General features: G+C 37.5%; 1 protein-coding gene across 2 annotated transcripts in view; it reads left to right on the forward strand.

Moving 5' to 3' along the window:
- The window catches only part of UVRAG (UV radiation resistance associated), a 100,276-nt gene that overhangs the window by 57,632 nt on the left and 30,373 nt on the right, over positions 1-12,271 (forward strand). For both annotated transcript variants that reach the window (XM_040583621.1, XM_040583622.1), the window contains one exon: positions 8,978-9,056. In XM_040583621.1, coding sequence (XP_040439555.1) covers positions 8,978-9,056 — 79 coding nt within the window. The remainder of the gene's footprint in view (positions 1-8,977; positions 9,057-12,271) is intronic.

A 12,271-nucleotide genomic window follows, 5' to 3' on the forward strand; every position in this document is an offset into this window, starting at 1 on the left:
TGTGGTTTGCTAGCTGTGTTTGAGGTGTTTGAAAGTGTTATTTGCTGAAGTAGTGGAATGATACCCTCTTGTATAAATTGGTGAGTGTCTTATCAAGAAGTGCCTGACTTTCAGGATCTGGGTCTTTGCTTTCTTTTCCTGTGTACAGCCTGGACATACTGAAGTTACTGTAGATTCTCCAGAAACAAGGCAGTTACCCTTCTTAATAGAAAGATGGCAGTGCTTCTGCTTTCAATTATCATCTTCTTGAGCTATTCAGATACGCATTTTGAAAATATATTTCATGAAGTTAAAACTACCAATATGTTTTCCTTTCCCAGTAAACTAATTATCTTTGTATAGTGAAAAGCTTGAATGAGGATATGTTTTTTTTTTCCCTTGGCAGTCTGTATTTTTGTCATCAAGTTTTGTTTTACAAGTGTAGCTTTTTCTCTGGAGTAGAAACTAAAAACCAACTAGTAATCAAATCTGAATTCACTTGTGATCTGTGATTCATATTCATGTCTTAATCTCATCTCTAACAAAGTGCACGCTGTAATCCTTTCTTCTGCCTTTTCATTTGCTATCAGCATTGCTTACTGGGTGGGGATCTTAACTTTTTCATTTAAAACTTTTCCAATCATGCTGATAGTTGGCAGAATAGTTAGCTGTTCTGGTAGGCTAGTAGTCACCCTAAGGTCACTTTGTGGCCTCCACTGTCAGTTGGTAGCTTGATCTGAAAAGGACTTGAAGTGTTCTGTGTCGCATCTCTATAATTGAGAAGTCTGGTGATGACGGCAGTTACATACTGTTGTCTTTTTAGTTGTGTTCCTTCCAACAAGCACTCAGCTGCTTGGGTCTGCTACTTAGAGGTCCTGTGCCAGTCTCTGCTCTGAAGCAGACAGAGCTGTGGTGCAGCTTATCTGAGAAGGAAACAGTTTTTGAAGCTGTGCACCTGAAGCTTCTAGTGCCTTGGTCTTCTGGTGGAGTGCAAAGAGGTTGCAAGTGCTGGGTGTTTTGGTGCTTGTGGCTCTTCAGCAGCCTACTTCTCGTACTACTTGATTCAAAGTGTCCTGTGGCATAGTGATTTTAAGTGAGCTGGCTGGACAGTGGTAATCCTTCTCACCTTAAGGTTTTCAGGGTTTGCTTTCTTCTGGTTCAGAAAAGTCCCAGCACTTTTAAGTAACACGAGCTTTCCCCTCTGGATACAGCATTGTTTTACAGTGAGCAAACAGGATGTGGTTAGGCTGGAGGGAAAACACTAGCTCCTTCCTCCCCTGCCTGCCCCCCTTGCAGACCCCAAAAGTGGGTGAGGTTGAAATAACTCAAACTTCAGTAAATATTTAAACCTTGTTCTTGCACACTCCTCATACTTCAGCCGTATCAAGCAAGAACTTGTGACGTTTTTAGGTCACTGTCTTATCTGGATTGGCTGATTTAGTTCTATCCTTATATCGGTTGTGCTAGTCATGGGCTTAAGCTTGAAATTTATCATTTTCTAAACTGCCCTGTTTTTTGGTAGTGTTGTGAGGCACAGTTTGTTCCCTGGATCTGATGGATGACTCTGCAATCACACCAGTGACTGTTATGGTCACAGAAATTACATCAGTTCTTTATCTGTATTATAGTGAGTAATTGGGTTTCAGCTGCTTTCTGCCAAGTCTACTCTACAGTCATCTCCCTGCAGCCATTCTGCTTACTGTCCTTGGAAATAAGAAGTGAAGGAAAAAGCCTTGTCAAGTTTGTTCTCTGACAAAGTTGGTGGATGCAGTTTGGCAGGAAGTATCAAAGGTACTGCATGGTGATGTGAAAACACAGTGGTATTGGCTTCATTTAGTTGATGAACTAAGTTTCTGATCTTTTAGTTAACTACTGGATAATTAAGTGTTCTTAAAATATATGTCCTTGCTGTTAATTTAGCTTGTAAGGCTGCAAATAATAACACTCCTTGAACTTCAGCATCACTTTGAACATTAAGGTTATCTAACAAAATCCAAACTAGATTTGGAATTTTACTTACATTTGCCAAATGGGATGTAATATGCTATTTAAACTGTGCCACACTTCAGCCTGTGGAAAACAGTTTGATGTGTAAAAATCATTATTTTACTGACTTCTTCCCTAATGAGCTTTCTGAAGTAGGGATTAAACTTTGAGACTTTAATTTGGGATATGGCAGAAGTCTGAAGAGAAGAGAGAATAAAAGATCTAAAACATACGGTATAATACCAAAGTAGAAGCAGGTGAAAACAGTTAAAAATGAAGCAATTTCTTAAGCTTTAAAAATAGTCTGTATTAAAGACAGGCGGCTATAGACAGTAAAGATTGGCCACCAATATATTGGTGCAGATGTGATTTTTCTGGATACAGAGGAGTTCATAAATCATAGAACACAACAGTAAATGTGTTTGGACTTGAATACATAAGAGATACTTGAGGTCTGAAATAAATATATGGAATAGAGATTCTTTCAGCTTTTCTTAACAGTTACCATCTGACTGAACCAAGAATCCTGTAGTGTTTTACTGCATGTTCATCAAACACTGAAATATGTAAAACAGCTAATGATTAGCTAGGGATATAAAATTAAACAAGATCTTAATGGCTGTAAGTCCTTGGCTAGTCAGCTGGAAAAGGTAGGATAGTGAAGAGAAGTTCTTAGTGGTTAGAGTAGAATATTTAGCACAATTTATTTTTGAGTTGTAAGAAGGGGGTCTAATGCTCAAAACTCTGAAATTAGGCTAATCATGTTTTTAGGATTGAAACAGACCTCCGGTTTTCAATCATCAATATTTGGCATCATAAGCGGTCTGTAAATTTTTTTTTAATGTAGTTAGTTTTTTGATTTTTAAATATATCAGTACTAGTGAGCAGTTTTGGTTGGGGACACTGTAGTAGCAAACTTCCTGCCCATGCTTTCTTACTAAAGCCAGTGGTTTAATCCATATATTCAAATGTCAGTAAGAGATTAATTATAACCTTTTATTTTATTAAGAAGTAATTAATACTTTTTTTTTTTTTGGGGGGGGGGGGGGGGAGGAACACACGACCCGCTAAACCTGATTGATCTGAACTTGTAGGCATTTTACCTTAAACTGTAAATATGAAAAAGAATGATCTTTGCAAGAGGCTGTTCTCTACCATCTACTTCTGAAATTTCTCAGACTTACCTTCAGAAGCACCCAATCCTAGTCTCCTTTGCTATGTCTTGAATCATAGAAAATAAGGCTGAAATCAACAGTGGAAAATAATTTAGACAACCTTCCTACCCCAAGGAAAGATGATGTTCTATTTAAAGGGAAGTGTTACCATAGCTGAGAATACAGAGTGGTTTGAACTTGCCTTAGAGACTATACATTAGACTTCCTTGTGCCTGTGGTTTTATGATTTTAAGATGATCTGCTTGTGTCTGGATGAACAGGTAGTTTCAGCAATGTGGAGCGATGGCTGGTGGTCTCGTGGGGCACGCTGCAGCTTTTGGATTGGATTGCTGCAGAGATGCCGTAGTCACAGCGTCTACTTCCAGCAGAAATGTCTTCAAGCCTTTAGACAGGTATAACTGGCAAAGGTGTTCATTGAAACTTGTGTCTGCTCATCCAGTACTGCCTCCAGACCACAAATGTATTTAGACATATTCAAGAATGCATCTTGAACTGAAAAGTGAAATTTGGCTTGGTTTAACAGTGATATTTCTGTTCAGCTCTTTGCATCTTAATGATTCAGCTGGAGTGGAAATGATGGCAACCAGCCACCCTTAATTTTCCATGTTGACTGGAATTGCAAGTATTGAGGTTTGGGGGGTTTTTTAATAGAAAGGCTTTTAAACCAAAGTTGACAACTTAGTGCCCTGTCTACAGTCTCTGTAACCTTAAAAATATGATTTACTGTAGTAAGATTATATTTTACTTTTCACTTAGAGGATATGTGTGTATGTGTGTGATGTCTAAGATGTATCCTAGTTGACTAAACACCATCTTAAAAATCTCATTAAAGAGTAATTCCAAAATGGCAGATTCCTAAGAGTCCTGTTGATGGTGTAGTTGGTTACCTGTAAGCTTCATACCCATCAGAATACTATTTCTTATGCAAGTGATCAAACTGATTATTTTAAAACTTGGAATTTGTGAAGTGCTGCAAGATCCTTGAAGAACTTAAACTTTAATTCCATTGTTGATGGTAGGGTGCTGATTCTCCAATTTCAGCTTGAAGAATAAGTAGACTCTCAACCCTGTTTTTTATTTAAAAGGCTGACTTGAGGTCATTTTTCCTCATCATAGTAACTGTGAACAAGCACATAACCTTTGCCTCACTCTTTCCTTTTCACAACTCTCTTGGGAGGGCTTAATGAGGTTTAGTACCCTAAAACTTTCACGTGGAGTCTACAGTGTAAAATAACACCAACGCTGACACTTAAACATTCCTTTTTGCTGGGATTTCTTCCTTTTCCACCCGTTTGCCTGGGCAGTTTACAAGCGAATTAGAGTATGTATCTTCCTCTTAGGCTTGCACTAATCTGTATTCTGATACTTGAGTGTGTGCTTTGATTTGTTGGTTGCATTTGAGTTTCTTACGCGTAGATACATTTGGTTATGTAGATCAGCAGTACCCTAAGCCTTGACCTGCTCATACTTGTTGCTGATGGGCAATGAGTAAGCAAAACCTCCTTATGTGTAAATGGCTGAAAATCAGTTACTCTAGATACCTCAAAACCCCCTTCTTTGTTCTTAGAACTGCTCATGGTTAGTGGCATCCAGTTGTGTTAAACTCAGGATTTGAGTGCAAAGAGTAGTATCTGATAGGAATATTAGGTGTCTTTGATGGAAGAGGAGAGTTTCTTGACTAGCTTTTAATAATGTTCTCCTGTCTGACTTCGATGCCAGTTTTTCTTGGATGGGGTTTAAGATTAAGAGTTCTTTATCCAGCAGCTGATTGTTGGCTTAGCAAGTGTGGCAATAATTAATAGGGAATAAGTTACAGGTCGAAATAAAGCAGTTGGTATCGACTTGTTGGAATTAAGATTGCAGGTAGAGAGGAGATGCTTGTTCTTGGGATCCCTCCAAGCAGGAGAGATGGGAGAGAGGTAAGGTGTGGGGGTGGGTGAGTTGCATTGCCATCTCTGTTCTAAGCTCTGCTAAAATTAAATTATTCAGAGATGATTAGAAGGGCCTTGTAACTGCAATGGTTTAAATTCTATTTTTGTTATTTTTGCTGTTGCACATGAGAAATGGCAATCAAAACCTCTTATTGTGAGACTGGGAAAACTTGGATCTTGAACATGTTAGTGTTGGTGTAAGCCTCATGTGTGCTTCGAGGCTGTAAGCATGATGTTCTGGTTCACTATGGAATAAACTGTTATGTCATTGTGGTATCACAAGTAGAAGAACACAACTTTTGCCCAGAGTAACAAATGCCATGAAAGGGGAGGTGAGCTATGTGTGTAAGTGCCATACGTGTGTATGTTAAGTGGTTTATTATGGATTTGCCTCTGTTCCTACAGTGTGGTGCAGCTGGGTAGCACTGGTCATCTGACTTGTATCTCAGGGAGTCCTATAAAATAGAACACATGATTCAAAGAAATTAATGAAAACTTCCTGTTTGTCACATCCTTCAGGATTAAATAAGCAAAACAAAACTTCCAAAACAAATGTAAGCTTTTAAGATGGAGAATCCTCTTTATGTTATCTTAGATCTTAAAGGCACGTATTGACCATCTGGTTAAAATCAGTCTTATGTACAGTTTGGATCAGTCTTAGTGTTCTCTACCTTCTGAATTAAGTGGGGCTTGTTTAATTTCAGCGTCTTTGGCACAATTGTCTTAGATCCTAAAGCTGCCTTTCCGTGTGCCCACTGGCTTATTCCCTTTACCACTACTAGTCTTTGTGCTTTCCGCAGCACAGACTCTTACCATGTCTGACTGATTTCCTAAGTGAAGCAAGTACAGTGCAGAGACAACCCCAAATGGGGTTCACCTGTTATAACTTACTAAATGTTGTGGGGGTTTTCTTATGTCAAGTTAATGTTCTCTAAACTAAGATCTTCCCTAGGAGTCACTGTCAAAATTACTACTGCTGCATGCCATCTGAGCAGTGTGCTCTTTGTATACGGAAACAGACGATCTACTGTAAACTCAGGGTGTATTAGGGCTGTGTTTCAAGAAGTCTGTGCACGATTGAAAAGTAATATTCCATAGTCATAAGGTAAATATAAACATATTTTTCTAAGGGTGCACTTTGAACATCAGTATGTAAAAGCTGTTTTGTTCAAAACTTCTGCCTGCTAACAGTAGGTGTATGGTTTCCTCAGTGTCTAAGTGTACTGCTGTGAGGAGGACCAGAGCTCAACTTCTGAGTATGCTCAGAACAAGCTTCCTGCTACTTAAGATCATCTGAGAGAAGTTACCTTCCGGTGATTACACAGCAGATACCTGTAGCTTGCTTGGGTTTTTTTGGTTTTTTTCCTCCTTTTCACTAAATGTATCACACACACACACTAAATGTATCCTTTGAATGTGTTATCTTAAAGTAAGTATCTGTGCTCTGCTTTAAAGGACCTGCTTGATTATTTTTTTTTCCCCAAAAACGTATCAGCAAGAATGGAAACAAGGAAGGTATGTGTTGGAGTAGAATGGGCAGGCAGAAGCCATTTTGGATTTTATGAAGTGCTTTGCGATTATAAAAGATACTAAAATAGTAGTTTTCAAATATTTTTTTGAGCAAGTATAACTAAAACCTTACACAGCAGACTTAACTTTTTTGCAGCGTGCCAGAGTGAGAGATTTTGCTTACAGTCGTGCTTTTCTAAGGAGCAGGCAAGAAGAATTTCATGTAGGGAGCCAGCAGCTAAAGTTGCATTCAATTATATTCAACGAAGCACTATAGAATATGCTATTGTTCCTCTGCCTTAAGCTTATTGCTTGTGATCAGGCTTCATGTGCAACCGAGATAACACAGAAACAAACAGACATAAAAGTCAGTAATATTTTTCTGAGTCAGAAACATGCATACACAAAAATATCCACTAACATTTTTCAGTACTTTCACATAAATGATTATGTTATGAAAGCTGACACGAGGATGTATGTAGTTTATAGTTTTCCAAGAGTAATTAATGGAAGCTAGAGGACAAAAACGTGAGTATTAGCCAAGAAGCAGGACTGACGTGGTGAACAGAAAAACTTTATCTTTACCACTTAAAAGAAACTGTGTGTGGGAGATGGTAGAGAGAACTCTAAACCAGGTTTTATCCTCTTTTCTATACTGCATATATTGAAGAGCTCTGTATCTCATAATAGAATACATGGTTCCCGTTACTAGTGACTTAATGAAATACTATCTTGTAGTGAAACATAGCTTGTGTTCCTAATGGTGCTTTTATTGTCAAGCTTGAGTTAGTTTTGTACTGTTAATTGTAAAGTTATCCTTTATATCTAAATTCTGCTCTGTTTGGGTAGGGTGACTGTAGATAATGAAATGAATTCCTTTTGGTTTGTATTTTACACTTAGGATAATGCGTTGTGGAATTTTGTAGCATGTGTTCATTTTGAAAGGTTTTATTTTCTTGCATGGGGAACTAGTTGGATTTATAGATCTATTAAGCAAGGTGAGCTAGAAATATACTGTTTGCTGTGATTTTTATATTCCTCAACTTGAAGTGACCTATTGAGTTTGAAAGTAGCATAAAACTTGACACTGTCGTCTTAATATTTGATCTGCTGTGATCATGACCTGTTAACCTTTAGCTTTAATGGCACTATATAATTCTCCTTGAAAGTTGCAAATGTACTTTACTGTGGGGCTGACTGATGATAAAATACACTTAGCATAATCACCCCTTCAGAATGTGTGTTGTTTCTAGTAGATACCGATCTCCTATATTTGTTATCTTATATTTGAGAGAGGCTTTGGTTTCTGATGTAATGTGGGGTCTGTGCAGATCATACACGCAGCATTTTGATTAGGGGCTAGAGAACATACGGTTCTTGAAAAGGCAAAAGCTAGTTTCATGGTGTAGTACCTATAAACATAAATTTTAGATTGTACTAAGATTACTGTATTGACCACGGTGACCTCTGGTAGTAAGGAAGAGTCAAAAGACAATCCCAAGGAATGCAATGTACAAATCTTAAAACTGATTGAGAACTGCTTCGCTTAAGCAAAGATTCCTAGAACATATGCCTAAAATTATGTTCTTTAATGCAGACTGTCAAAGAGTTTCAATACTTTAGGGACTAAAGTTTTGGTTCTGTGATCTTACATAGCAGGTAAGAGAAATACGCGGTGCTACTTTCTTATAAGCTACTTGATACAACTAGATATTTTAAATTGTGAAAAATGCTTTATTTATTGAATAGGAGAAATAAGCATTAGGAGTATAATACTTGCAAGGGCTGTAGTGACCTGTAATGCTGTAACTGTCTTAAGCCTTTGGTGTGTATGTGAAGCTTGTTGAATGGAAAGGAATCACTTACATTCTCTTAAGTGTTGTTCTGGTATGGTAGTAACTGAGCCTGCAAGCGTCTTCTGTGTGTGAAGAGATGGCTGCTTTTTCAATCACAAAATAGCAGTCAAGAGAGAACATCTTTCCTCAAAGATTATTTTTATTTGGAAATGAGCTAACCAAATGAGAATGGCTGAATACAAAGGGATAACATATGATGTGGTATTATGCTGTATGTTTCTTTAAAATATGCTTCACTTTGAGAGGAATGTTGCAGTACTGGGACAGTCATAAAGCATCTTTTAAAAACCTAAAATACTTTAGAAAATGTAATTCATTAGCTGAACTTCACTATAAGTTTTTAAAAGGGTGATAGACTAGAGTTGTAGAGGTTTCCTAAGTACTCTGTGTAGAAGGGGGTTTGTGGAACAAGTCAGCAAGGGTTTTTTTTTAAAAATCTATCATCTTAGAAAACAAGTCTGTGGATTTTTGAACTTTATTTAAGCATCTGAGTGTTTTCACCTTAAATGCTTTTTTCCTTTTTTTTTTTCTTTCCCATCAGATTTCCATTATATCCAAAAGGAGGGGAGAAGCTTCAGTTTGAATATGGAGTGTATCTTCTCAACAAAAATATAGCACAGGTTGGTACACTGAGATTTTTATTTTGTTTATATCTGTCTGCTTAGTGCCAGTACAGCATGAGTCTGCGTCTGCTGTCTAGTGATGCTATTCTGTATGGCAAACATCTGTGAGCTAGTGGAGATGTTCTTGAAATCATTGTCTCTGCTTAGACCTTACAGCTTTGTGCTTGAGATTTTCTTCTGTGGTGCTTAGAGAAGGGCTTACCAGCTAATAATGGATCTCTTCCTTTTCAAATAGTAAATGCTGTGATTCTATACACATTGTTTTGGAAATTGTAAATGTTTTCTGTTATTTTTATTGTCATACTTGGGAATCCATTGGTGTCATTCTCATTACTGCCTTTAATTTTGCTGTTTTATTACTTTAACTAATATTCTACCCCTGTATTTATGACAAGAAAACATGAAAAGCTGGAAAATAAAGTCTTGCAAGTGTATGACTTGATATTAAAAAAGAAGCAGCCCTCTAATGATCCTTACTTCCTTGCTCTTAATATATTTTAAAAATCATCCTTTACTTTGGCAAGCACGTGAGAGTTACAGGTTTACAAACTTGTATATGAGATGGCACTAATACCTGCTGCTAACACATTTGGTATGGAATTCAGAAAATGTTCAAAAATCTGGTCTGAAAGGGACCTGGGGAAGCCATTTAGATTGTTTAATAGCCCTAGGGCAGAGTCAGCTGCTCTTACGCTATCCCTGGTAGATGTTTGTGTAACTTTCCCTGAAGGAAAACCTGTGATCTAAGTACTGCTTAGTTCCAATGCTTGCCCGTCTTGGCCATTAAAGTCTTTTCTGACATCTAATCCAACTCTGTCTTGCTTCTGTTTAATCACATAATCACTTACTATAATAATCTGTTCGTTTAAGTCTCTTCCTGTTTGCAAACTTAGGCATTGAAAGATTACTTCTCCTTTCTAATGGGTTATCTCATGGCTTGCACTTCTTAATTTCTGAGCGTTCTTGTTGTCTGTTGTTCTCTATCTGAATGCACATCTATCTTGAAGTGCAGTGCCCAAAGTTGGATGTAGTGTGGAGCTGTTGTCTTCAAAACATTGAGTAGGATGGTAGAAATGCTTCACAGGTGTTGTCATTTTCCCCCTCCCAGTTCATTATGTTCTAATAGGTTTGTACTCTTAACAACCTAAGAGAGTGATTTTTCACAAATCATTGCAACCAGCAATCCCAAGTCTCTTCTGCACAGCAAGAAAGTAGTTCATTCTGAATTTGCGTGGGCGACTCATTTAATTCATGTTTTACATGCTGTACCTTGGATGTATCCTTAAAGATGCACTTTTTTGTTCTTGGTCATGTTTCTGATTTGGTGATGTAATTTTAGAGGATGGGGAAAGGTACATTGAGAACTCAGTCTCAGCTTTGTGCGATCTGCATCTGAGGCTATTCTCTATCCAGCTTACCTAATTAAAATATTGAATAGAACTGAGGTAAAGCCCAGACTTAGGTGGGGTCTAGGTTCTCAGCTTCACTAGTGCTTCCATTTACAGCGGTAAACCATTGGTTTTCACCCAAAGAGTATGTACTTGCTCTGTATTTGTTCATACTTTGTCAATATCCCATTTCCCCAGAATGCTTGTGAACATGTTAGACCATAAAGTGCCAAGAGATTTATTTAAATTCCAAAAGAAATACGACATTTCAGTTTCTACCCTGTTTGTAAGGCTTGGAATTAGGTTGGTCTGAGAGTTTTATTCTTGAAAAATCTGGGGTTTTTTTAATGCTTAGTTTTTAGTTGTTTGGGTTTTTTTTTCCCAGTTCTTTCTTTTCCCCCACTCCCTACCCCAAACTGAAGTAAAGCTTCTGGGTCTTTGTGTTGTTTATTTTTCAAGTTTGGATAGCATTTACCATTTTCCAGACTTCTGGTATCTTGCCCATGCTTAGTATATTTTGGAAGATAACCTCCAATGGCTCTGAAATTACTTTAAGGCTAAAATATCTTAAGATGAAGTTAATCAAGTCCTGCTAATCTTGGAAATTCACTTAACTAAGCTGTTAATATAACTTAGACTGTGACTCTTTGTTGCTGGTATTAATAATGGCAGCCAGCTGTTCACACTTGACTTTCATGGGGAAGACTAGTGAGAAAAAGGGATTAAATACTCTTTCCTTCAAATGCTTTGATAGCTTTCTCTCCATTACTATCAAATCAATGCTTGTTTAATCTCTACTTAAGTAAATACATTAGTTCATTCTGCAACTTGTGAGTCGTGATGCTGTTTGCTTTGCTTTTCAGCCTTTCATGTTTTTGTTCCTATTCTGGAGTTTGCTGTTCAGTTACTTGATACAAGTGCTCTGTGTGTGTTTCTTCATTGAGATTATGAACCTCTTCAGTGAGCCCAAGTTTGTAGTCTTTCTAGTTGTAGTCTGCTTAGTTGGTGCTTCTGCCTGTACTATTTTTTTTTAATAGGAACTGTCATCACTTCACTTGTTTTCCTGTTTTTTCTCATTGAGCTGTTATCTGAGTTGTTACCACTGCTGAACCTACTGAAATCTTTCATTCTTTAGAAATTGGACAAGGACAAAATCAGAACTATGAACAGTTGAACACATGGTCACTCACCTGTGTTGCCTTCCAAATCCTTGCAGTTGGTTTCTGAAATCATTGGCATGTGTTTAAACTCATAAAAGTAAATGAAGACTTTAAGTAGGTATTTGTATAAAAAAAGCTTCCAAAGTTACATGATCGCTGTAACTAGTACAGGCTAGAGGAGTCAGTGGCCAGACTTTGAAGTGGTTCGTACAACACCAGTGGTTCACATGTTAATGCTTGAAATTGTATGCTGTTGAATATAAAAACATAATAAAAGTAAATCAGATTTTTTAGGGGGCTTCTGCTACTTATTTAATCAGGAAAGTGTTACTGAAGTCCATATAAACTGTTGTAGTCACCTTTGTTTTGATATCTGTGTTCAAATATTGCAGCTTTTTATAGTTCTGCCATGGGGAAATTCTGTTGCAAAAGCAGCATGAAAGCAGAACAGTAGATAACATGCAGAAATAAATCACAGGACTTCTGTATTCAGGGACTGACTTGATTGAAAAACCTGAGATTGAATCCTTTGAGTGTTCCTTTGAAGACTGGAACTGTTGAATTTAGAATCACGTAGTATCTCAAGTTCGAAGGAGCCCATAAGTAGCTTTTTGAAGATCTTAAGGCTGCTTTGAGAGAAGCTTCCAGATATACTTCATGTGAA

Source organism: Falco naumanni, chromosome 2 (assembly GCF_017639655.2).
Source record: "Falco naumanni isolate bFalNau1 chromosome 2, bFalNau1.pat, whole genome shotgun sequence".
Lineage (NCBI taxonomy): Eukaryota > Metazoa > Chordata > Aves > Falconiformes > Falconidae > Falco > Falco naumanni.